At 36.9% G+C, this 27,601-nt stretch overlaps 1 protein-coding gene across 1 annotated transcript in view; it reads right to left on the reverse strand.

Annotated features, from left to right (window-relative positions):
* Nucleotides 1-10,327: 10,327 nt before the first annotated feature.
* Nucleotides 10,328-27,601, reverse strand: part of ADAM10 (ADAM metallopeptidase domain 10) — a 136,850-nt gene continuing 119,576 nt past the window's right edge. The window contains exons 12-16 of the mRNA XM_061157255.1: nt 27,338-27,521; nt 26,531-26,639; nt 25,846-26,066; nt 14,471-14,597; nt 10,328-12,582 (exon numbers count right to left, since the gene is read on the reverse strand). Of these exons, the coding sequence (XP_061013238.1) occupies nt 12,488-12,582; nt 14,471-14,597; nt 25,846-26,066; nt 26,531-26,639; nt 27,338-27,521 (736 nt within the window). The 3' untranslated portion in view covers nt 10,328-12,487. The remainder of the gene's footprint in view (nt 12,583-14,470; nt 14,598-25,845; nt 26,067-26,530; nt 26,640-27,337; nt 27,522-27,601) is intronic.

A 27,601-nucleotide genomic window follows, 5' to 3' on the forward strand; every position in this document is an offset into this window, starting at 1 on the left:
CACAGAGTGGAGAGTCCAGCAGCACTCCTCAGAGAGATGAGCTTCTCCAGGCGTGGGGTCCGTCCAGGTACTAGTGATACACCCTGATTTGGGCTATGATCACTTCTACCATTCTAAGATTTTACATTCTCCTGGCCCTTTCTCATTCTTATGGAGACTTTGACTCCGAGTTCATCTGGTCACTAAGTAAAAGAAACTGGTAATGTATTTCTTGAGTCATTTTGAAGCTTGAGTGAGCTAAAAGTTCACTCAATTTCCATAGAGTCCTTTTCTCTCGGTGGCAGCATTCAGCATTGTAGATAAGCAGTTCAGTACTAGGATGGCTCTTCCTCCTTTAGGAGTCACTTGTTCTTTGCTATGGAAACTCATAAGATTTTTTTTCTATTCTTGTAGCTCAGAGATATAATATGCCTAGGAGTATTTTTTATCATCAATCGTTCTTGGAACCCTGTGAGATTCAAATCTCTTATCAGCGAAGAAACTTTCATTACTGATTGCCTCTTCTAGTGTATCCTCCACCCGCTTCTCAGTGTCTATCCATCTCCTGATTTATATCTGTGTTTTTGCACCGTGCTTTGAGGTGTCTTTCTCTTATCTTCCAGGATACTAATTTAGACATCAACCGTGACCACTTTCTCCTTCATCTCTTGAAATTTTTATATCAAAATCTTTTTTGGTCTCAGAGAATCAGTGTGTGTGTGCACGCATGCGCACGCGTGCACGTTGCACTTATATCTCAAGTTTTCTTATTCTTTTGGTTCAAGGTATCTACGCCAATAGCTATTTCTGTTCTGAGGGTTCTGTTGTAATCCTTCTCCCTGGCTGCTGGGCCTCACATGGGAGCTTCTTTTCCCTTGTTTGTTCCTTCGGGCTCTGTCCTATGTATTGGGGTATCTTAAGTGGGAGCATTCCCAAAGTAGTGGAAGGAACAGTAGTCTCAACTTCCCCTGGCCACAGCTTAACAGCAGACAGATTGCCTGTCCTCCAGTGAAGCACGAGAAGGAAGCCTTTCCTGGTCTTTTCACCTCTTCAACTTAGGGTTGGAAGCAACTCCACTCATCTGCTCAGCTCCTCAGGAACCAGGGAGACCAGGTACACTCCCAAGACCTCCCCCAGCCCCAACATCCTCTGTCAGGATAGTGACACCTCATTCCAGGCACTGTCTGCCTCCTCGAGGCCCCAGCAGCTGCTCTGCTCAGGAGAGGCAGGTGGGTTAAGCTGCAAGTAGAAAAAAGACACAATGCACTCAGGCTGCTAATCTTTCTAGAACCTCCTGTTCCTCATTCCTCGTGTGTCAGAACTTCCTCACTTCTTGTTTATTCTCTCAAAGTGCTCAATGACTATCACTGAATAAATGCCACCACCCCTACCACAAATATGTTCTGGTACAGCTTTTATCATTATGCTTTTAGAAGCTAACTCAAACTGGCTTAAATAAAAAAACATTAAAAAAAAAAAATCTCAACAAACAGGAAGTCCCAAGATAGGGTGGGCTTCGGGGAAGGTTGATTCAGCAGCTCTTTAATATCATTAAGATGAAGTGGTTTTTTTTCCCCTCTCTCTACCAACCTTGATGTTGGCTTCATCCTCAGGCTGATAGCAAGTTGGATGCTGCAGCCTCAGGCAGCACACTAAGACTTAACAACAACCAGAGAAAGTCAGAATCCCCGAATATCTTACTGGCCGGACTGGGTTGTATGCCCACACCTAAACTTGCGAGTGACGGCATCAACCAAAGACCAACCATCCCTAACCCGTGGCTGTTTGAGAAAATACTTAATCAGTGAACACGTGCTCACAAGCTAAATGTTCTCAGCTCGATAAGCAGTTTTTCACATGAAAATAAGGATAGCTGGCATTTGAGTGTTCACCATATGCAAGGTGCCTTACAAACATTCTCATTTAATCCTCATCACAGTCCCCGAGGTAACTAATATTATCATCCTTGTTTCACAGATGAGGTACTTAAAGCTTAACTAACTTTAATAAAGTCACACAGTTAATGAACCATCATTTTCCTCCTTACAGATTCTATATGTCTATGAATGCAGCCCAGCATTGCAGCTGGCAACAGAAAATACCCTTTATGTATCAATTCCCTTGGACCCTACCGTAAGAGTTGTCACTAGGTACTCTATGTCTTTCATGTTACAGAGCCTGGTGACTAGCTCACAGTGCAAATCGTTCACAGCAAACCCTCAGCTGTCCTCTCCTGATGAAGCTGGGGAAGTGCAGAGGTGTCTGGCCATGCCTTGGAGTTTTACCTTTGTTTATTATCTATCGAGCTCAAGAATCCAAATATAAAACAAGCCTCAAGATCTTACTATGATACAGCTGAGCCCTACCCATTAAACACTCATGGCTTGTGCATTCATTCTGTATATTCCTTAAGTATGTGGGAAGTCAAACAAGTATTTTATACCCCTTAAAAGCAATACACACTCATGGAACATAAGAACTTACAGGGAGAAGGTATCTGAAGCTCCGTTCCTCAGCTCTCTTCCTATTCCCAAGATGATCAATTACTATGTGGTGTATTTCTATAGACTCTTTTTGTGGTGGATTTATTTTTAATTTTTAATTTCCATTTATGGTAATATTCAAAGATACATAAAAGTAGAAACATAGTAAGGAAGGCAATGTTCCAATCACCCAACTTCAACCATCAACAGTGACAATGTGTTGCACTATATTTGACACCACACTATATGCAGTAATTTTTAATTATTTATTATAAAAAGAATATTTCATAAAAATTCAAACAATATGGAAGAAAAAAGTTAAAAAAAATGCTCTTCCTCTCCCAAGACCAGTGCTCAGAAATAATTTAATAGTTTCCAATGTATCAACTAGACATTTTCTATACATAAATTATGTATCTTTATAAACTTCAAAAATTTCACACATAAGAAATCATGCTACACATATTTATTAATACTTGCTTTTTCCATTTACTGTTTACTTTATCTTGGAGGCCTTCAGAAGTGAGCACCTAAGAGTGCCCTGCATTCCTCAACAGCTATGGTGTTCCATCGGAAAGCATACTTAACCCAGGAATGTGGGGAGGGTGAAAGCTACTTGACTGGAAAGATATGTAGATTCTGTCTCTAGAGCCAGAGGTTTACAAAGTGGGTTGGGTACACACCAAGGTGTGTGTGAAAAGACCTATTGGAATGTGGGAAGAAATACTGTAGCTTCCATTAATCTTTTACTCATCCCTTTAAATTTTTGCTTATTTTAAAACATAGAAACATAACACTTGCATTATTTATAAATATTTCCATATTATGAATGTTTACTCAAGATTTTTCAGTTTGAGATACAAGATCAACAAAGTTGGCAACCACACTCACAGAAAGCAGAGATGCATGTAAGACTGAAAGAGCAGGCTGACAGCCTGACATCTGAACCTCTGTGATCCACGCTTCATCGGTGACAAGTGTAGTAGCTGTGAAGCTCCAAACCTGTAAGAATTCCTTAGGTAAGAGAACCTGTCCCTGGTTGGGGATCTTACAAAGGTGTACACCTTCTACACAGCAACACACAATACAGAATCTAGACCCTCGGATGGAGGGGACAGAGGAGAACAGGAGTTTCCTAGTCTGGGAACACTCTTATAAGGCCCTTTTAGACAGCACAATCGGAGTTAATATACAGTATTAGATGCACTTAGAAGAACCTGACTTTTTAAAAAATCAGTCAATAAACAAAAACGCATTTGACTTTTGCTCAGCATTTTCATGTGACCCTGGAATCCACATCCCCTCCCAACTTATTTTTTTGAATAGTTATTTTAAAACCTATGGAACTAATACTTTGTGAAATTTATAGAAAAATGTTGATCTGGACGTTTGCTGCAGGAAAAGAAAATGTTTAACTTCTACCTTTTATTATGAAATAATTAGACAAAAAAATACTGTTGATGATTTAGCTAAAGAAAACACTTGTCCACACATACAAAGAAGCTAGGGCCTCCCCATTTGATTTCTAAATTGAGCTTTAGGAATCCATTTCTTGTGCCAGGAGTTATAATGTGTTGCTTATAGACTCCAAAGCTAAGCTGTGCTTTTCCCACTTGTGCAAAACATGGTGGGTATATTTTATATTCTAAAAATACAAATGCATATTAGATTTTGAAAGCAAACTTCTCTCTGGGGGTGAGAGGAGGAAGACATGCTGCCAAGGGACTTAGAATCAGAGACGTTAAAAGTTACACGTATGGGTGTGGGTAACGTGATGACACTAACTTTTGCGTATTATTTCATGAAATTAGCCACACTGCCTACTGTGCAAAGCACACACCCGTGATTAAAATACAAATGTTTCTTGAATACTTACTATACACAAGTTCAAGAAAATGGAGATCAATAAAAGTCAGCGCTGTAGAAGAACCGAGAGAGAAGGGCAATCCAGACAGAGGAAACTGGATTCCCACCGGCATCAAAGTATAACAGCATGAAACAGTCAAGAAACTGCCTTGCAGTTAAATTATATCTAAAAGTAAAAGTAAGTTTGGGCTAACTTTTGCCAAAACTTCAAAATTCAGCTCAAGCATATATCCTCTGGGAAATCATCTTGGCTCACACAGGCGTCTCCTCTGAGTTTCTAGCTACACTGTAGTCATAGTTTATGCACAGATACCATTGCATTATCATCGTTGGCTTTTTTCCTTTCCACTAGATTATGAGGTCCCTGAGAACTTGGATTACAGTCCCTGGGGGGCTGAGGACAAAATGCAGCAGGTTGATAAGCGAATGGGAACTGAAGAAGCCACTGGGAATAGACGATTCTTTCAAGAGCTTGGCTTGGGTGGGGCAGGATTATACCACAGTGTGATACGTGCTGTGAAATGACAGAGAATGCAGAGAATGCTGCGCCTGCATGTGCTCTCAGTCGTGTCTGACTCATGACCCCATGGACTGTAGTCCACCAGGCTCCTCTGTCCACGGAATTCTCTCAGCAAGAATACTGGAGTGCCATTTCCTACTCCAGGGGATCTTCCCAACCCAGGGATGGAACCTGCGTGTCCTGCGTTGGCTGGCAGGTTCTTTACCACTGCGCCACCTGGGAAGCCCCAGACAGAATGCCACAATACAGCAAATAAGAAGGACACCTCACCCAGCATGGTAGGAGGTTAGAGGTCCTGATTCTCAGTTTATGGTAGTCAGGATACAGATATCAAGGTCTGCAAAGCCAAGGGCCTTTTACAACTCTCAAACTTTTGCCAACATCCTTAAGAACAGTAACCAAGTAAGACATCTGCCAAAGTACAAGCCAGCTCTTCAGTAAATGAATATGTTCTGTAAAAATGAAAAATCATTTAAAAAAATTACACAAAGGAATCCAAATAGCTGGGTTCACATACGATAAAATCAAGAGCAAAAAATATTACCTTTCCCCAAAGAGAAACTAGCTCTCAGTGCCCAATATATAACCATTCATTATTAATAAAAACCCTATTTGCCCTATCTAATCTCTCTTCATTCTTCAGATTTGGACTCAAGCATCACTTTCTGGGGATGCATGCCATGTCCTCCCTGACTAGGTCCCATCTCCTTCCTCAATCCCATCTCTGCATGACCAGCTCTTGGACCACCAAAGCCTCCCCTCACAGCATTTATCATGGTTGATATTGACATGTATTCACATGATTATTGCTCAAATGGTGGTTCAGACAGTAAAGAATCCACCTGCAATGCAGGAGACCTGGGTTCAAGCCCTGGATCAGAAAGATCCCCTGGAGAAGGAAATAGCTACCCATTGCAGTATTCTTGCCTGGGAAACCCCATGGACAGAGGAGGCTGGTGGGCTACAGTCCATGGGGTCCCAAAGAGTTGGACATGACTGAGCACTGGGCACACGATATAGGATTAGTATCTGTCTCACCTACCAGCCTTAAGTTTCTAAAGGGCAGGGACTATTAAGTTCACTACTGATTTCCTATCATCCAGCAGAGGTGATGGAGCAACCAAGAGCTTAACACAGATCTATCCATCCAGTGAATAACCGAGGCAACCAGTCCACACAAATCAACATGTGCAGACCACATAAGCCAAAGAATTCCAAACATGTTCTGATAAGGTTTCAAGGGAGAAGAAGAAACAATGGTTAATAGGTCAATTCAGTTAATCAGAGCTGCTACTAATAGGAACTGCAAAAAAACTACAATCACAAATCCAAAATAATGAAAATTAATCATAACATTGACACTTTATAATCAAATTATTCTGATTTCTTTACACAGAAAACAATTTCAAGATATCTTTTTAAACATATATTTCCACCTCCAGGGATGATTATCATTTTAAGGAGAAAGAGTAGAATCCAGCTTACTGTACTGAGCTACTTAACACATCCTAATATGGGACACACAGGTTAAATGTGGATAATCTGATCATACTCCCTGACATGTTTTAATAGAAAATATTTTCCTTAAATAGCTATTAAGCCCCACAAAATCTAGTGAGCAAGGAGGGATCTAATGGCCTGCTTGCTATGATTACTAAGTGACTGATAGCTTCAAGCACTCACCCTAGCAGTTGAAATCAATTAATCATTCATCACAACTGGAGCAGAATATAATTAATTATGCTTGCTTGACTGGTTCAAGTTTAATTCCACTAAAATCATTATTTAAAAAATCATTAAGAATATAGGCCATTATCATGAATTGTTGCTAAAATAAAAACAGTAATGAGCTTCTATAAGAATTTAATTCACATTAAATTTTTTTTTAATTTTTATAGAAAATTTTGAATAGGAACACAGGTAGAGAAGACACTATAATGAATCCCCAAGTAGCCATCACCCAGGTTCAACAATTATCAACTCACGGTCAAAACTGTTTTCAACTTTACTCCCAGATATTACCCAATTGCAGCTCACAACTTTTTTTAAGCCAACACCATATCATTTCACTTTTAGGTATTCAATATGCATCTCTAAAAGGGCTCCTTTTCAAAATGTAACCATGATACCATTTTCACACCTAAAAATAACTGCAAAAATCCTTAAAATCACCAAATATCCAGTTGTTTTCCTATTTTCCCAATGGTCTCATTTTTCATTATTTCAATCAGGATCCAAATAAGTCCACAAATTGTACTGGCAGATATACTATCTGGCAGGTATAATATCTTAAATCTCTCTTAATCCATCTTTTTCTTTTTCCCTTGCAATTCAGTTGTTGAAGAAACAAGGTCATTTGTCCTGTAGTTTTCCAGTCTGGGTTTTGCTGATTAAATCTTTTGTGGTATCATTTGACATGTTCCTTTGCATGCATGCGTGCTAAGTCCCTTCAGTCATGTCTCTGTGACCCTGTGGACTGCTGCCCGCCAGGCTCCTCTGTCCATAGGATTTTTCAGGCGAGAATGCTGGAGTGGGTTGCCATGCCCTCCTCCAGGGAATCTTCCTAATCCAGGGATCAAACCCGAGTCTCCTGTGTCTCTGCATTGCAGGTGGATTCTTTACCTGCTAAGCCATGGGTGTCATTTCTAGTAAAGAGGTGGTTAGATCCAGAGGCTTGATCAAGATCAGATCTGACTTTTGGCTGGCCTGCTTCATAAGTGGTATGTGTGTTTCCATTAGGAGGCACAAATTATTTGACTGTACTTTTGTGAGGTTAGTGGTCATTGTCTGGGTCCCTTAATCATTGTGGGATAAAAATGGTGATATTGTATCACTCCTCTTTATTAACTGGAATAGTTAAGTTCCAAAGGTAACTAGAGTTTTGTAAACTATCATTATTAATTCATACAGAAAAACAGTTTTGGCCAATGAAAATTTCCTCAAGATGCTTCCTGAATCTTTCCTGATAGACCTCTAGTCTGATAGACCTCCTTACTTTCTGGTATGACAGTGCTTTTTCTCAGCTCTACATACACATTTCTTTCCCTATACCTGGAATTAGCCAGTTATCCAAGGAAGTCAGGTTTCTTTGAAGACAGTGATATTTAGAGACCAAATAAGGGCACTACTTTTGACTTTCATTTGGGTTTTGTCCAAAGCTAACAAAGTCAACTAAGCAGGAGTCCTACTATTGTTTCTAATAAGTCCACATGGCTACATGCATGTGAATGTTTAACCAGAGGGCTCTCAGATTTTAATAAATTATCTATATAATATGCTAATATATGTTAATGGCAGAAGTATAACTTGGTACATATTATCTGGAAGACAGCATCATTACTTTTATCAACCTTTAGAAAGTCTTTAACTCACTTTTAATTCCACTTTTAGGAATTTATTTCATTATTTGGCTTAGAATTTTCCTTAAAGGATTACTTAAAATAATGAACAATATAAAAACCTCAATGTCCAAACAATAGGCTTTTTAAAATGTACAATACATCCATAGAATGAAATATTTACAGTCATTAAAATTATGTAGATACAATATCAATATATTATTAAATAAGAAAGCTACATAGAATATCCCAAAATGTTAACAATATAAACTGGGCTATTCTCATGTTTCCAATGCTGGTTTAGGATTTGACTTCCCAGGATCTGCCAAGTCAGACACTATTTCTCCAAATGCTCTCCAGTCTCCAAAACGCTGTTCTTGTTATCTCCAGTATTCCTTATCCTTGTTGGATATGATCTTTTCTTTCCCCAATCACTGTGATTTTAGCAGAAATTTTAGGAAAAAACAGAGGCTGATAAGTATTTTGCTCTACCCTCCATTTTTACCTAGCATTGCGCTGTTTTTCATAAGAGAGATCAAATACTCTGAAAAGCTTATCAATTATAAAACATAAATTTCTACTGAAAATAGTGCATACATGTTTGCATTAACAAACATGTTAACATACACAAATAATACAGTAGTGCAGAATACAAGGGTTCACTTGTATCCTAAAGGTTTGTATACAGACATGAGAGTGGAAAAACTAAACTGGTAATAAACAGAAAAAGATTTGAATGGAAGTTGTTTTTAAATGAGAACATAAAACCAGAAATGCTGAAACCGAAGCTGAGTTCTGTAAGGCAAACTGATTATCCTTTCTGCTACTTAGAAGTCAAAAGTGCTTTTTAGGAAACTACAATTTCTTGCAACTTTAGTGACTTCTCTGAAGAATAACTGTCCCTGGCAGCTGCTTTAAAGCTAAATCCAACTTGCTTTCTAGTTTTGGGAGACCTTGACTCTTTAAATCTGGATAAGGAACATCATTTCCTAAACCCCTGAAGACGGGCTGTCCAGTTTTATAATGGACTTACTACTGTTATACTTTCGATTAGAAATACTTAGGAAATTAAAAGCCTTCCCAAGAACAAGAACCCATAATTGCACAGCTGCCATGGACGCTAATCCCACCTTTGGAGAAATAATAATCCTTAGGTCTTAAAATGTACAGACCACAGGGACAGATATAAGAACTTGAGAGTGGTTTGCTCAGCTTGGAGAAATCTTCAGTTTTCAGTAGTCTGTGAATATAACAAAAACAAAGTACCCAAAGCACAAACTGCTGAAGACACCTCAGAAAACAAGACTGATCAGATAAAGCTGCCATTCCCAAAAAGAAGTCCTTCCCCAAACTGTATATTTTCTGACACGATAAAGGGCACTAGTCCAGAAAGCTTAATAATTTATTCTATAGCTGATTTAATCTAAACAAAATTTAAATATGTAGTTGTAAGTAAAAATAGTAAACTTGCAATCATCTGACTTAATATCAATAGTTTAATAAACATAATATATATTTTGAGGTTTCTGAATTAAAGTAAAAAGTATTGCATGATTTTACTAACTTAACAAATACTACTTATTTAAACTGGCCTCAATATATTAAAAAAATAACTTGGGTTTGGGGTAGATTATTCTGTGCAGGGTACTATATTCTGGGCTTACAATTCTTTCTCTAGGTAAGGCTGAAATGTCAAGTCTTCTTACATGCTATGAATTTGACAAAGCAGGAAAACATGGCTCAAATTTTTAAAATACACTTACCATCAAACTCAACTTTTAAAATACATGAAGTACTTAGCATTCAAAACTTTGGAAAATATATATAAGACCACAGTTTCCAAAATGACTCAGCTCTTCCACTAAGACACGTTTAAGCATTCTGAATACTGAGTAGAAATAATGCAAAGCAGTTGAGATTAGTTAAATGTTTTTCAAATGTTCACTGTGTACAGAAAGAGAGAGATCTAACCACAAAATTTTTACATGAAGTCCTAACTAAGAATAAAGATATCTATACTTGTGTGGGAAGAGGCAATTCCCTTTCTGCTTAACCATCTCTTTCATTTAGCAAGGAAAGGCTGCCTTGCGGGACGCTTCTTTTGATAGTTCTCAGAGTTCAAAGAGTATGAAACCTTCAAGTGGATTTCGTCAAGTCTATTTATTAATGCATTTCAAGTTTCAAAAAACCTTACATCTTTGCACAATACTTTATTTTTTGCAATTTTAGTAAAAATTTCCAAAGTGAACAAAAAGATACTGTATAAAACACAGTGGACATTAAACTGACAGTAGTATTAGATCTCACTTGTCTTGATCCTTTTGTTTTACCACATCTTGATTTGGAGTGGAAAGAGTTCAGTGCACGTATCTCTTTTCAGAAAACATTTAACTTAGACTCAAAATAAAATAGGGCAGTTGTATACCTGCCAAAACCCTACCACAGGATAACATTTCAAGCAAAAAATGTACATGTTCAAAGTCTAGCACACTCAAGAAGTTACTAAGAACTCTGGCGGAGTAAAAGTCACCATTTTAGAAATGCAAACCCACTTCCAACCTTTGCACAGTCCAAAAACAAAGGCATTTAAATGATTTAAAAGCAATTACATACATATCTACCTACTTGTTTGTTTAGAATTATTTATAGTCTATCTGGGGTTTCATGTACAAAATTTGTCTCTAAATCATGTACAAAAAGCTGTATTTTGAAAAAAGTCACCACATACTGTACAAGTTTACAAGGAAGAGATCCCATTATTTTCTCTAGCATTTTTGGCCTTGCTGGCTTGCGTCACATTATGAGAATGATTGTGTAAACCTTATACTCTTAAGAAAAAAAGGAAAAAAAAAAAGCCAAACACAAATCATTTCAACTTTACCTAAATTTGACTCCTATGTGAAGCCAGGAAAATCATAGCTGTTTACTTCTAATTTAACGTGATGTAGTTGGAAAACAGAAGCAATAAATACGTCACAAGCTTAAAAGTTTTTTTTGTAATGCCCCCTTCCATTCCTGCATAGCAATAATCCTGTTAATACATTAAATGCTTTTGACTTCTTTCTTTAAAAAGCCAATTATTTACACTTGTTTAAAAAATAAATTTGGAATGGGACATTGTGCTGTTTCACCTTCATTGCTGATAAAATATCTTAGGGAAAAAAAGTGTCAGAAAGCCTATCTACAATTTTAACTACTAGTTGAGCAAATCACTCCTCTTTAGTGGTTACCAATGATCATGATGATATGCTGAAAATTCTGTTCAAATATCTTGATAAAACAGACACACAGCTTTTCTTTTCCATATCAGACAAAACCCAAAACATAATTAGCATACAAACAAGAGGCTGCAAATAAAAAGAATCATTTCATTGACCTAACTGCTACCAAAATGAATAAAAATTTCACCTATCAATTCAAAAATGGAATTGAATTAGAAAGTTTAAAATAAGTAAGCAGAAATCAGACATTTACATAAAGAACTAAGTCTGAAGTAGTAGTATGCTGCATATGTCCAGTTTTCACAACACTTAACTGTGTTCTTCAGTGTCGTCAATCCTGTGCTCTTAGCAGCCGTTTGATAAAACAAAACGAATATCAGAACCAACTCCATCATGAGGAAAAGGTAAACTGATTCTCTTCTCATAACTGCCCATGTAAAGCATGACAGAATCCTGGACCACTGAATACCACCATTCTCTGTTATCCTGAGTATGTCAATTAACAGTAATTTTTCATTAAGAGCGGAAAAAATTTTATAATACAAAGAAACATCCATATTGCAATTTCTGTTTACAATTGCACACAGAAGTACAGTGTACGTAAGAAATAACATGTCTGCATATAACAAGGTATGTACATTGGCAAGTGATGTCTCCAATGTTGAGGTGGTAGAGCCTCCTAGCCTTGATTGGCAGTTGAAAAAAATATATATATTTAAATTTGTGATAAAAGTTTATCGAGAGCCAAGTTTGCCTGCAAGTGAAGAAAATGCAGCAACGAAGAAGAGGGAACACGGGGCACATAATAATATTCTAAGACTTTGTGCCATTAGGTTAAAAATATCTGTCTATAAGAAAATGGGGTTTCTTTTTTTTTTTCACATCCCACCCCCAAATTGGAATTTTCAGGCTTTAAAATTTAAGTAATTCCACCTGATCTGAGGACATGATCTCTTGCCATTTTTTTTCTTCTACTGTTATTTGTGAGGGTTTCATTTGGGGATGATGATTTAATAGGTTTCTCTTTGGAGTGAAGTTTTCCCATTGTAGGCACTAGGAAGAACCAAGGCAAAAGCTGAGTTAACGTCTCATGTGTCCCATCTGATAACTCTCCCGGGGCCTCTGACGCTGGGGCTGTTGAATGGGCTGGGGAGGTCTTCTCCTCTTTAAAGTGCCTGTGGGTCACAAACAAAAGCAAAAGAGGTTTATCACGAGCGTTTCAATCTTTTAAAGACAAAGTTGCCATTTCAATAAGTGGACAGACCAGCTCTGTCCAAAACAAATACAGTATGAGCCGCATACATACTTTTCTATTTTCTGGTAGCCATAATGAAAAAAATAAAAGAGAGACAGGTAAAATAATTTCAATAATATTTTGATTTCATTAACCCAATATAGCCAAAATATTAAAAATTATTAATAAAATATTTCATCTTAAAAATACTAATTCTTCAGAGTTTGGTAGGCATTTTATATTTACAATACATCTCAACTTAGACGAGCCACATTACAACTGCTAAACAGTTACAACTATCAGATTAGTAAGGATTCTGAGGACAGACTCCACGAGGAAGAAACTGCTGGGTATCTTTGAGCAAATGACTTAACCTCTCTGAAGTTCAGATGACTAGTCTCTAAAACAGAGACAATTAACTAACTCATATAGTCTATTGTGAGGATTATATGATAATTCATGTCATAGTGCTCAACATCTTTTGTGAGGGTTCAATAAACAGCAGTTAAGAGCTGGCATTTTCTTAAAATGAAATTAAGTTAAAGAATTTTCCTTGAATGAGAATAATGTAGTCTCATTCAATAAAATGAACTGGTAGTGTAGTTAAAAAGTGTCATGTGGCCCTTGGAAATCCCTAAGAAACTAACAAAAGTTCCTGACTGCTAAAGCAGTAATTTTGAAAAGCAATGACATCGAAAGCAAATTTCCTCTGCTTACCTCCAAGATATTATCCCAGCATGACTACTGAGAGTTTCTTACCTTAAGACAGGGAAATACAGGAGAACAACTGAGGGAAAATTATAAGAAAGCCCTAGTTTTAAACAACTTTATGTAGGGCAGTGGATTTGGCCTGAGGCAAGAGGCTTCAAGAGGTGAAGTTGAGTGGGAGGCAGGAGAGGGAACCCTGGGATGGTGCCCGCCCTTGAACACACAAGAACAGAGTCCAAGGGTCCTGAAGAAAAGGGTGGAAGGGACACCCAGCCTGGTGAGGAGGAGGGAGAAACAGGCGGGGCCTAAATAATCTGGTAAGTGGATTTCTTACCCTTCTCCAAATCCATGAAATGAAATGAAAAGTCACTCAGTCATGTTCAACTCTTTGTGACCACATGGACTATACAGTCCAAGGAATTCTCCAGGCCAGAATACTGGCGTGGGTAGCCTTTCCCTTCTCCAGGGTCTCTCATCTAAAGATCTTTCCCATCTCTCATCTCCCCCCAGCCCCGGCTTCCTGAGAGGTAAAGGTGGAGATAAAACCTTAGGAGTTGTTTTCAGAGATGGAGAATAACTACATTTGTTTGGTAACTGAAGCTTCTACCCTAAGACTCTCCCACAGACTGGAATCTGTATGCCCCCACAAGAGAAATCTGTATTTTTCCCTAGGGAAAATAAGTTTATGTGCCAGAATATATTTCAGGAGCATGAATACAAAACCCATAACTGAAGCATAGCTGTTGGAAAGACCAATTGTTTAAAAGTGGCAAAAACCACTACAATATTGTAATTAGCCTCCAACTAATAAAAGTAAATGGAAAAAAAAAAAAGAAAAAAATAAGTGGTCTATCATAATAAAACCAAAAAGAGAAGATTTTACCATTTTTTTTTTTTAAAAAGAATATATTAGCATTAAATCAGCAGCCATAAGCTAGACTGGGTTGATTGGAAAAAAAAAAAAAAACCACACTTAAAAATCAACTAAATAATCCATCTAGTAATCCCATTCTCAAGGAGAAAGTACTATAAATCAACTACTAAAGACTCCTTTATAATTCAGTTCTACTTGCGAATGGTTCTGAGTAATAAAAATATATACCTTGCTCAAACTGTCTTACCTGGAAGAGGTTTAGGAGGAGGCAACTTTGGATTACTACTTGGAGTGTGTACACTGCATATCTTAATAAAACCAGCCATTAACATGATCAGGGCAATTCCCATAAGTAATACTGCCCACCAATAAGCCTAGAAATAAAAAGATTTTTCCAATGAAAAAACTATAAAATATTTTAGAATATTCTGTACTATATAAAATATATAATAGGATATATTACATTTGAATTTTTAAACAACATTTGCTCAATGGGTGTTGATAGCTATCACATAAAAGCACATACATATTAATTTCTTTAAATATAAAAAAGTGCAAAGGAGGAAAGAAAAATCACCCATAATTTCACTTCCTAGTGGAAACTACTCAATCTTATTTTCATTTCAGTTTCTTTTTCTGTATAACTATGCTTGTTATACACACAGAAAACCCATGTGCAAAACTGGGCTCATCCCACACATGGTTTATATTGTATTTTCCCATGTTACTAAATATTTTCTGATTTAAACATTTCCTTCCTTTCTTTTGCCTGTTACTCTTATAGACTTTGCTTTTTATACTCTCCAGTGACTTAGAAGATATATAGCTTGCTTTAAAGTCTACTAGATTTTTAAAATATTCTTTAACCTATCAATTTTTCTAATCATCAAAGCTAAGACTGAAATTCTATCTTTTCTGAGGCCCCTCTTTCCTGTTTCTCTATTTCATTAGGAACTCTAGTCTTAGGCTACCATTATTAAATTATTTTTATACAATCTATCTTAGTTTTCATTATATATATATATATTACATATATATTCATTTATTTAAAGGTTAACTGCCTTCTTTAACATGAAAAGTGGAAGGATACACACATGCTAGAAGCAGGCAAAGTTTACCTTTGAGAAGGTACTAAAGTTTCACTTCCAACTTAAATCATATTAGATCAATTAGCCAAACAAAAAACTTCAAAAATTACTGGCATATTTATAGAAAAATTATGCTGCCATTCTTAATAAATCCTAAATCTATTTTGCAATTCAAAATATTCAAATTTTGTCTTAAGATAGCATATAATAAACACCATACAAAATATTAACAATTAGAAAACTATGAACCTTATATTATTAAAATGTATACATAGTTACTGCTAATTTTGCCAATAAAACTCACATTTAAGAAGAGTTACTATGATCCAGGGCCTTACAACAAACAGGCTACTACTTCGAGATTTTCTTTACCCAGTAGTGACAATACAATTAAAGAAATAAAAGCTAAAACAAAAATGAATGTTGTGGTCAAACACCCCAAGCCACCCACTTTCCCCATGTGTGTAAAGCCATGTGTATAAATTTATACATACATATAAATTTGTTTAATTTTGAAAGAACCCCAAACTTACAGAAAAGTTCCAAGTACAATACAAAGAAGCTTTTAAAATCTAGAACCATCTAAGAGTAAGCTGTTTCCATGATGTCCTATTACACTTGAACAATTCGACATATAGTTCCTACAATCTATGGGTATTTTCCCTAGATGATCACAATATAATCATCAAAATCAGGAAACTGGTATTGTCACATTAGTACCGCTAAATCCTCTGACCGACTCATTCACGTTTCGCCATTTGTCCCAATACCATCCAATTCAGACCACGCTGCCTTCAGCGGTTGTGTTTCTTTAGTCTCCTGCAGTCTGGAAATAATCCAGTCTTTGCACCTTATATAACTTGGACACTTTTGAAGATTACAGGTCAGTTATTTTGCATTGGAATGTCCCTCAATTTGGGTTTCTCAGATGTTTCTCCATTATTAGATTCAGGTCACACATCTTTGGTTAGAGTATCTCAAAAATGATGATTTATTCTCATTGCATCTGATCATGTGACACACGACTTTGACCTCATTACTGAAGAGGGTTTACCTGACCACTTCATCAAGGTGTAAACTGCCAACCTTGACCAAAAAGATACTCTTCTCTTTTGCAAGTCAATGAGTATTTTGTACAGACATAGTTTAGAACTAAGTAAATATTCTATTCCTTATAAAGCTTACAATTTATTCATTTGTTCATTTGTTTATTCCCTCTCGGTTTCCTATTTTCCTGAATGGTTATAATCCATTACTATCATTATTGTATCTTTTGGGTCTGTCCTCACCATTCTCTGAGTACTGAAGCTGGCATGAGAAGTTCCAGATCCATCTTATTCTTTCCCTGCCCCAGCCCTGGAATCAGCCATTTCTCCAAGGAGCCCCAGTTTCTCTTAGAACTGCCCTTCCTAAGCAGACAATTTCCTCTCAATACTCATACTCTGACATCCCAAGACAGTCACCCCTCCACAGGGCACACAGGGCACCCTGCCTTGTGCCAGGACAGCTCCCCTCACCAGGCAGGGATGCCTCGCCTGCTTGGCATCACCTAATTACCTTTAGGGATGAAGTGTTCAAGAAAGGAGACAGTAAGGGGTGATGTGATTCAGCCTTGCTGCTGAAAGAGTTGATCTTTCAAGAGATGCTACAAATCTGAATTTTTATATGAAATCTGTTTTTAAATGCTGACAACTCATTCAAAATTTCTAAAAACAACAGGTAGACCATACAAGACACATGTGCTGGGTTGAATGTGGCTTGGAAACCAGAGTTTACAATCTACTTTTCAGAAGCTATTTCTTATATCCTCCTGAGAGTGCCAGATAGTTTCCTAAATTTTTCTTTTGTTTTCTATAGAAAATAATTTTCAGAGGATTGCTCCTCCCTGTGAGTCTTTAGGATAATATACTCTTTCCGTTGTTAAATAAATCTCCCATTGGATCCAGTTGTTCTTCCTGTTTTATTCATCCTCAAATAACAGACCTGCTACTTATCAAAAGACAGGGTTTAAGTCCTGTTGTTAGTCTTTCAACTCAAGTGCAGGCTCATTCCTCTTTTCATTTCTGCCTACTGTCACATACACATAGCTTTTGTCCTATTCCAAGCATCCAGAAGCTTTTGAAATGTGGCATTTAAAGCAGTAAGACATTCTTCGACCTTTCCTGTCTGCAACTCTGACACTCTGACCTAGTAAAAAACATTAGGAACCAAAATCACCAGCTTGTACTGCTATAAGCACTCTTCCTGCACTATCACAGAGATCTGCAACCTTGGCTACACATTAGAATTGCCTGGAAAGCTTTTAAAACTCAGTTACCTGGGCCCACTCCAGTACTCTTGCCTGGAGAATCCCATGGACAGAGGAGCCTGGTAGGCTCCAGTCCACGGGGTCGCAAAGAGTCGGACACGACTGAGCGACTTAACTTTACCCGGACTAAATCCCAGGTTCCGACAGGGTTGGGGTAGATCCTGACATCAGCAATTTTGTTAAAGCTGCCCACATGATTCCATTATGTAGCCAAGACTGAGAACTACCTGTCTCTACCAACAAGGGTCAGCAAACTTTTTCTATAAAAGGCCAAACAATAAATATTTAGGCTTTGCAGGCCATATGATTCAGTCAAACTATTCATATCTGCCACTGTAGTACAAAATCAATCATACAAAAGAAACAAACAGGTGAGTGTGGTTGTGTTCCAGGAAAACATTATTTACAATTCAATGTGCTGGTGTAGGGCCCAGGCAACTGCATTTTAAATGAACATGCCTGTGACCAGCATGCAGATGAGTGCTTCTTAGTGTAGACATGCTGGCACTGTGGGAAGGACCATTTTGAGCAATGCAGGGAGTCTAGCATACATGGCTCTCATCCATCAAATGCCATCAGAGTCCCTCAGCTGCTCTGACAACTACTGTATATTTCCAAATATCCTCTGGAAAGGCAGTATCACTTCTAAATGTGATCCAATCCAAAGGACAAAGAGGCAAGGATCTTCCTACTACTTTCAGGCTGGTGATCTAGGTCTGTTTCAGGAGACACACTTCCATTCCTAGTATTCATTATATTCTCTAACACATTTCCTTCCTTCCAGTCTTCACTGCTGAAAACCATTCCACATGGCCATCAGTGTTACAGTTACTTAAAACATGGAATTACATCACTCCTCTATGTAAAACTTTTCTTCAAAAGCTTCCCACCAAAGATCTCCAAGATAAATAAGTGGGAAACAGAAAAAAACAAAACCTGTGCATGCAATGAACTGCAGCCCAATATACATATAATTCTGCTTGTTTTTTAAAACTGTATTTTCTTGTAAAAATACAGCTTCTGAAAAATATATAAGAAACTCATCTTGAGAAAACCAGGCACAAGAGTAAAAAGAAGGCTTACTTTTCAATGTATTACTCTATCAATTTAAAAAAAAAGGATAATCACACTTTTCAAAAGGAAAAAAGTGCAAAAATATTATTTAAATTAGTTCATACTCTGGTTACTATTTCAGGTACTCCCTCTTCTAAAACATCTACCTGTCCCTCTACTTCTACTAGCCCTTAAGAACTTAGCTTTGGCATCACCTCCATAAAGAAGCCTTCCCCAAATAGGTTCTCTATTTCCTGTGAAAATGATGCACAACTGAAAATGTGTTTCTGTGTGCTTACCTTCTCTATCCCAAACTGGACTGAGAGCTTTTTGAATTTATATTCTATAAACTCAGTACCTACTCTACCAAAAAGTATCCACTGGACTAGTTATTAACACGTGAATCATTACTCCAAACACTGACTTTTCAGAACACTTCTACCAGCTCATTTATTGTATCTAGATTTTCCACACATACAAATAATGTAAAAGGCTCTTACAATGCAGAACATAAAAAATTATCGTTCAATACCTCTTCTGATACCAGTTTTTCAGTACCTACACAGTCTTATATAGAAATGCAAGTGGTATGGCAATAAGAAAAGCAGACTAGAAAGAGGAAACTTGAATTTAATACTGGTTATAACTTTGCAGGAAAAAAGGTCAAAAAGACGAAGTCCCAGCTGAGATTAAAGACATTTGCGAAAATATGGCACTTAGGTCTCTGAGTATTTGAGGTCCCTTCTAGCATTGTTCCTGGTCTGCCTCTAAAATCTTCCAGGTAACTACATAATTCAAAAGCCCAAAGCTTGAGATGTTTTCATGACAATAATAGTAGCTTTTCAGAAACTGAATACCACAATGGACAGAAGATAGCAAGAAAAAAACCAAAGCAATAGTGCATTTGAGAGTGTTAATAAATATAGCCACCTCGGGTAGAGGAAATTTTTTAAATGCTTCCTTTAAAACAGAATTATCAGAAAGCAGTAAATGTTAAATTACATGTTTTCTATTTTATAGGTACTATAAAATCTGGGAAAAGAATACCAACCAGGCTAATAAACGCAAAATATGTGTTTCATCTCAAAAAAGGGATCACGATTTGTCCACTTGTTAGGAGTTTAAAATAAAAGAGAACTGTCATTCATTCAATAAGCATTTAAGGAGTGTAAATTATGAGCCAGGCTCTTGTCTTTCATAGATACAAGGGTGTTAAGTAAAACTTAAAGAGACAAAGAAAAGACATCCAAAAGTTTAAAAAAAAAAAGTTGAGACGCTAACAAAGTACTAAATCAAGTCTGAGAAAATAATCCTACAAAAGAAACAAACAGATGATGTTCAATACATCCACTTATATGGCCGAAAGAAAACAAAGTAGAAAAAATGGAGTCAAAATGACAAAATGAAAGGTCAAAATCTACCAGTCTAATTTATTATATTCTAATTGGGATAATTTTTTATTTAATAATCTAAATAAAAAGGACCTCTAGGATAATTTAAAAAAAAAAAAAAAACAGGCTTCATCCAAAAAACTGTGAGGGGGAAGGAGCAAGACAAGCAATTAAATTAAGTATCTTCAGACATAAGATAATCTGAACTGATTTTTAAGATCTCTAGAAAAAGTCAACCACAGAATCCTCTCAGTGAATTTCCAGTGTTAACAATGCTCACTCATAGCAAACTCACTCGACTTCCTGTGGGTCACAAGACCATGTGGGGCCCACAGTTCCTTGTTATGATACTGATTATGCCATCCTGCAGGGGCAGAAAGCTTCCCTTCTATCCTTCAGAAGATGCCACTGTCCAGACTCTGACTAAATATTCTTTTATCCTTCAACACCCCATGCACCACGCCTTACACCGATCTGCCAAGCGGAAGGCAACTGGCTATTATCTTCCTCATACTTTAAACTCAGCCTGGGCAAGGAGTTAAAATACCACTGAGTGAAAACCCCAAAATATTATAACTTAAAATTACAATAATATGTACAATTTTTCTACTCCATATAAATCATGACATTCATTCATCTAGCAAATGCATACTGACTCCTTATCATATGCTAAATATTAAATAAGCCCTGTGACAACAATGCATCTTTGTTGTTAAGGTTTCAATAGAGATGTCCATGCGGCCTATTCTATCAGGCAATGAAGGACTCTAAAAGTCCACAACCACTTTCCACTTTCAACAGAGCAGGATGACAAAGTAGACAATTTCTGTTACAAGTCTCTTTAAAAGGAGTCATTATATTGCAGAGACTGTAAAAATGGTTCCCAAACTTTAGTGTGCATCATCACCTACTGACTCAGTGGGTCTAGGTGGGACCTGATCATATTTGCATTTTTATCCAGTTCCCAGGTGATGCTGATGCTGCTGGTCAGGGGACTACACTTTGACATCCATTAGTCTAGATTAGGCTTAGCAAACATTTCCTATCAAAGACCAGACAAATATTTTAGGCTTTGTGAGGCCATGCAGTCTCTTGCCATAAGCAATATGTAACTGAATCAGTGTGGCCATGTTCTGACAAATCGTTACTTATGGACACTGAAATATGAATTTCATGTAACTTTCAAAAGAATATTATTCTCATTTTTTTCAACTACTTAAAAATGTGATCTCTCCATTTTCATTTCTAATTTTGTTGATTTGGTTCTTCTCCCTTTGTTTCTTAATGAGTCTTGCTAACGGTTTGTCAGTTTTGTTTATCTTTTCAAAAAACCAGCTTTTAGCTTTGTTGATTTTTGCTATGGTCTCTTTTGTTTCTTTTGCATTTATTTCTGCCCTAATTTTTAAGATTTCTTTCCTTCTACTAACCCTGGGGTTATTTCTTCCTTCTCTTGCTGCTTTAGGTGTAGAGCTAGGTTATTTATTTGACTTTTTTCTTGTTTCTAGAGGTAAGCCTGAAATGCTAAGAACCTTCCCCTCAGCACTGCTTTTACAGTGTCCCATAGGTTTTGGGTTGTTGTGTTTTCATTTTCATTCGTTTCTATGCATATTTTGATTTCTTTTTTGATTTCTTCTATGATTTGTTGGTTATTCAGAAGCGTGTTATTTAGCTTCCATATGTTTGAATTTTTAATAATTTTTTTCCTGCAATTGAGATCTAGTCTTACTGCACTGTGGTCAGAAAAGATGACTGGAATGATTTCAATTTTTTTTAATTTACCAAGGCTAGATGTATGGCCCAGGATGTGATCTGTTCTGGAGAAGGTTCCATGTGCACTTGAGAAAAAGGTGAAATAGATTGTTTTGGGGTGAAATGTCCTATAGATATCAATTAGGTCTAGCTGGTCCATTGTGTCATTTAAAGTTTGTGTTTCCTTGTTAATTTTCTGTTTAATTGATCTATCCATAGGTGTGAGTGGGGTATTAAAGTCTCCCACTATTATTGTGTTATTATTAATTTCCCCTTTCATTCTCGTTAGCATTTGCCTTACATATTGCAGTGCTCCCATGTTGGGTGCATATATATTTATAACTGTTATATCTTCTTCTTGGATTGATCCTTTGATCATTATGTAGTGTCCTTCTTTGTCTCTTTTCACAGCCTTTATTTTAAAGTCTATTTTATCTGCCATATGACCCAGCAATCCCACTGCTGGGCATATACACCGAGGAAACCAGATCTGAAAGAGACACGTGTTGCCCAGTGTTCATCGCAGCACTGTTTATAATAGCCAGGACATGGAAGCAACCTAGATGTCCATCAGCAGACGAATGGATAAGGAAGCTGTGGTACATATATACTATGGAATATTACTCAGCCATTAAAAAGAATTCATTTGAATCAGTTCTAATGAGATGGATGAAACTGGAGCCCATTATACAGAGTGAAGTAAGCCAGGAAGATAAAGACCAATACAGTGTACTAACACATATATATGGAATTTAGAAAGATGGTAATGATAACCCTATATGCAAAACAGAAAGAGACACAGATGTACAGAACAGACTTTTAGACTCTGTGGGAGAAGGCGAGGGTGGGATGTTCAGAGAGAACAGCATTGAAACAAGTATACTATCAAGGGTGAAACAGATCACCAGCCCAGGTTGGATGCATGAGACAAGTGCTCAGGGCTGGTACCCTGGGAAGACCCAGAGGGATAGAATGGAGAGGGAGGCGGGAGGGGGGATGGGGATGGGGAACACATGTAAATCCATGGCTGATTCACATCAGTGTATGGCAAAAATCACTACAATATTGTAAAGTAATTAGCCTTCAACTAATAAAAATAAATGGAAAAAAAAATGCAATACAGTTAAAGGAAAATCCTGACTGGGGAGGGGGAAGATTAAAAAAAAAAATGTGAAACCATTCTTACCTTGTGAGCCATATAAAAATAGGCAGTGGGCTGAATTTGGCTCAAGAGTCATAGTTTGCCAACCCCTGCTCTACATGAATGATTGGTTCTCAATTTCAGCTACTCATCAAAACTGAGTGTTGGGAGCTTTGAAATGACCCAAACACTTAGGCTCTGTTCCAAGAGATTCTGATTTAACTGGTCTACGTCGTTAGATGATTCTCATGTACAACATGAATAAAAGTCAGGTAAGTGTGGAAAACGAAGTTAAAAAGATTTCTTATTGCAGGATGTCTCACAATATTATCACAAATCTCCAAGATGGGAACTATAATATGCAATATTTTCTGGATTCATTTGACAACCAAACGCATAATGTTCTGTGAAGCACATGGAAACACTGCTCTAAATCTTTCATAAAGAATACTATGTACTTAATACTTAGGTTCATAAAATTACAGAAAAATAGGAAATTAATTCAAAAATGAGAAACACATTTGGTGTTTGTCAAAAATAATAATGAAAAGATAAACTTCTGATAAATCTGAAGAAATTAAAAAGAAAAAAGCCACCAACAGACAATTATCTTAAAGTGTAGGGGAAACACACTAATAAACCTAAAAAAAATCAAGGTCAAAGATGGTTTTCTATGTCAGATCTAACACAAAAGGTGCAGAAAACGTGAATTATGGAAGAAAACAAAAAAGAATTACCAATGTACCTATTTAAAGAAAAAGTGACAGTGATGCAGGGTCGAAACAGATTTCCTAGTGAATTCTCTCCAACTTTTCAAGAACTAGGTAACTCTCTGATAAATCCAAAGGATGTTTATCATTATCTCCTGGCAAGACACACAGTAGGCACTCAGCCTATTTTATTCAAATGTTACTGTCAAGGACAACTTTTCCCCAGAAAAGAAAAAGTCTTTATAACATCATTTCTTTGGTGCCAGTAGCAGGCAGTAACTCATACCCTGAACTATTAAACTGTTAAGGTTATTCCCACTCTACCTTCAAGAGGGAAAATGCTGGCCGCAGGATACCATGGAAAGGAGACAAAAAAGCCACCAGGTATCAGTAGAAAGGAAAGTCAGTGAAACTAACTCATCATTCCTTTCATTGCCTCTTACACCAGAGCAAACTAACAACCTACATTACTAACTGGATGGACAGTTTCCTTACACATGATGAAAGACCAAAACACAGCTACTAATATAACAAAACAAACTATGCCATGCAACTAAACTCTGCAAAGAGCACAAATGTGACAAATAACTCATAAGGAAGTGGCTGCTGTTTACCTTACTGTTTGACCTGATTAATGCCTACAAATGCAGCAACAGCCTAATAGTACTCAGGTATTATGGACTATGCTCTTCAAAAGGGTGGCATGTGGATATCAACATTGCTATTCTATACTTACTTAAGGCAAATTTGCATAAACCTAGAAGTGCCTGATTAATCAGTTCACAGCATAAGAAAAGACTTCACATTGCTAAAATCCATTGCAAGAAGCATTTCACAAAATCCTCAAAACTAAAATATGAAAAAAAGGTCTTAAGAACACTTTAACTAAAAAGATCATTTCTAGTAAACATTTTAAAATAGGAATAAATGAGTTTTGGAAATTCTAAATGAGTCAAAATTAGATACAATGGTGAAAAATGAAAAAAAAAATTTTTTAGGTGATATGATTTACTATCTAGAAAACCTAAAACATGCCTGAGTTTATGGCACAACATAAACTCAGCAGAACATAACCCTGAGATTCCAATTATCAGATTTTTTTTTTTCTTTGAACATACTGTTTCCCATTGTAGACAAGTATACCAGATCTCAACTTTTTCTTATTAGAGATAATCAGAAAAAAAGGAAAATAGGAACAGGATTTGATTTGAAAACAGGGAAATAAGTAAGGGGGCCAAGAAATTTAAGTTACTTGAAATCACAGAACCGTCAGATGTGAGAAGGATGACCTGAACCCCTGTGTAATTCCAAGCCTATACTCGGTTCGCTTTAGCACAGAGCCAGAAGGCATCTTTAGTTTAACAGATACTTTCTGAATACACATTATACACCCAACACAGGGGTACAAAAATGAGTCACATACAATGTTTTCATTAATAAATCTGCAAAAGGCTCTGTATCTGATCTTGCCCTGTTCAACATTTCCTATTATGGACAAGATGAAGACCCAGAGTTACACTGAAACATCAGAAAAAATCTTCAGAAAATTTTTCATCTCTCCTGTTCAGCAAAGCAGAACCCAGAGCTGGCTATCTGTCATACTGAGACATGGGAGAAGTATAAAAAGCAAGCAGGGCTTTCCAAAACCAACTTGAAGAAATTCTATGACCATACTCTAATCATACGGACCAAAGGAGGAGGCAACGCATCCAAGACATGAGCCAGGGAGCAGAGTAAAACAGAATGACTCCCATCACCTACCAACCAAATCTATGCATGATATACATGTGAAGTGTGTATCTGATGGCTTTATCAGATAAAGCTCAGGGCTATTTGAACTTTAAAACTCATTCTTCAGACAAAGTACAGCTGACCCCTGAAGGAGACAGGTTAATCACAGTTGGCCCACCACATCCACAGTTCCTTTATACCATGGTTCCTCCGTATCTGTAGATTTAACCAGCCTCAGACTGTGTACTAGTACAGTATTTACTACTGAAAAACAGCCACTTGTCAGTGGACCCATGCAGTTCAACCCACGTTGTTCAAGGGTCAACTATAATTCCACAGCACACACAGAAAAGAAGTGATTTTCTCATAACATTGGTGACCTCTAACCAAGTAAAATTATGATCAAATCATTTTAAGATAAGGTTTCTTTAGAAATAAAAATTATACTTACCACAATCCATTCAGCTATGTTTTCATAGAGCTCTGGACTGAAAATTGCTTTTTTAAGCCTCGCTAGAGGGCCATCAGCATCTACTAATCTGCACCTCATGAAAACATCACAGTAGCCTCTAAAATCATTGCATGGGGATCCAGGTTGCAGGGTGATAGTTCGACCAAGGAAATACTTGTTCCACTGCACAGACCCGGTACTGGCACAAGTTGATGGCTCCACTGTAAAAGAAGTGCCAAATATAAGCTGAAGATCTCTACTGGGTTAGCTGGGAGAAAGGGAGGAAAGGAAGAAACTGCCTAAAATCATCACTGTGACATGCTACACAGGCTTTCATTAGTTAGACTGGATAACACCTTTACTAATTCACCTTAAATATCACAACATAAACAACCAGCAGCTCTTTTGACTTAGTGTCTACAATGGCTTAAAATCCTTCTAACAGTGTATATATTAATTATTGCAAAAACACTGGCAGGTTTCGTCTAGTTCATCATGTTAAAAACACTGTAGGGACCACAAAACTGGAAACACAATGCTATGCTACACTTAAATATTTCTCAAGAGAATCAGTTAAGCTGGAAATTATCTGTCCCAACTGTATACCAAAGTTTAACACTTAATATTTAGGAGAAAATAAGGTTTTTCAAACAGATTTTATACTCGTGTATTTTCAAAGCCTTACTCTTCTTCATACAGCAGACGTGGCATAATTCCTTATCATCTTTGCCATCAGAACTGGCACAGGTACACTCCTCCAAGCCATGTTTCTCACAGATAGAACCTGCACATTGCTGAAAGAAAAATAAAAGACCAATTATTTAATCCCTATACAGTCAAACCTCTTGTTCCCAGTAACAGACAGATGCCTCCAATGCTAAAACAACTCAGTAAAAATACAAGAGGTGGTGGGAACATAGATTAGAATCAGAAATAGACCATATAAACACATCTTAAAAAGAGCAAATGCAAATAAGATAGTAAATCTTAAAAAAATGGTAACAAAAATCTAGACAAAACAGAAACAGGGGCGATTAGATGAACACGAACTTTATGTTGGTTATTATGGCTCCTTTATAAGAAGAGAAAAATGAAAAGCTCCTCGTGTAGAGGAAAGTGATTGTTTAGCCAAGAAAGCTTTAAAGGCTTCAAAGGCAGAGGAAATAATCAAGAGTCCTTTTATTTAGGGTACTAAAATATTAATTTATAAAAACTTAAAAGTAGTACAAAGTTACATGCCTAGTTACATAACTATTTTTCTCTAGAGTATCAAACACACGCAGTAGAAAGATGAAAGACAAGTCAATAACAAGTCGAATGCCACCAGGCACTTATGCCACACAATGCAGTCACAGCTTTGTGAGGAAATAGATACGGATGCTGAAACTGGAACTGAGATGAATTACTTTAACTGTGAGGCTTTAAGTGTCAACAAACAATTATTCTGAAAAAGGTTTCCTAAAATTAAATGAAAATCAAATCAAATGCTTACCCCATTAATGCACACTTGTGTATGCCTATTACAGTCTGTGAAGTTCGGTTTAGGATCAGAGGCTGGGCAGAGAGCTGTGATGCCATTACATATTCCTTCTTTTGCACAGTCTGAATCATCCCGACACTTTTCAGTTTTTGACTTGAATGCACACTGTGCTGTACAACAGGGACCTTGACTTGGACTAAAAGAAGCACTGAGTTAAGTAAAGAAAATCACTAGGACATTTCCTATACAATAGATACAGTGTTAATTTTTAAATAA

This window comes from Dama dama, chromosome 12 (genome assembly GCF_033118175.1).
Source record: "Dama dama isolate Ldn47 chromosome 12, ASM3311817v1, whole genome shotgun sequence".
Taxonomy (NCBI): domain Eukaryota; kingdom Metazoa; phylum Chordata; class Mammalia; order Artiodactyla; family Cervidae; genus Dama; species Dama dama.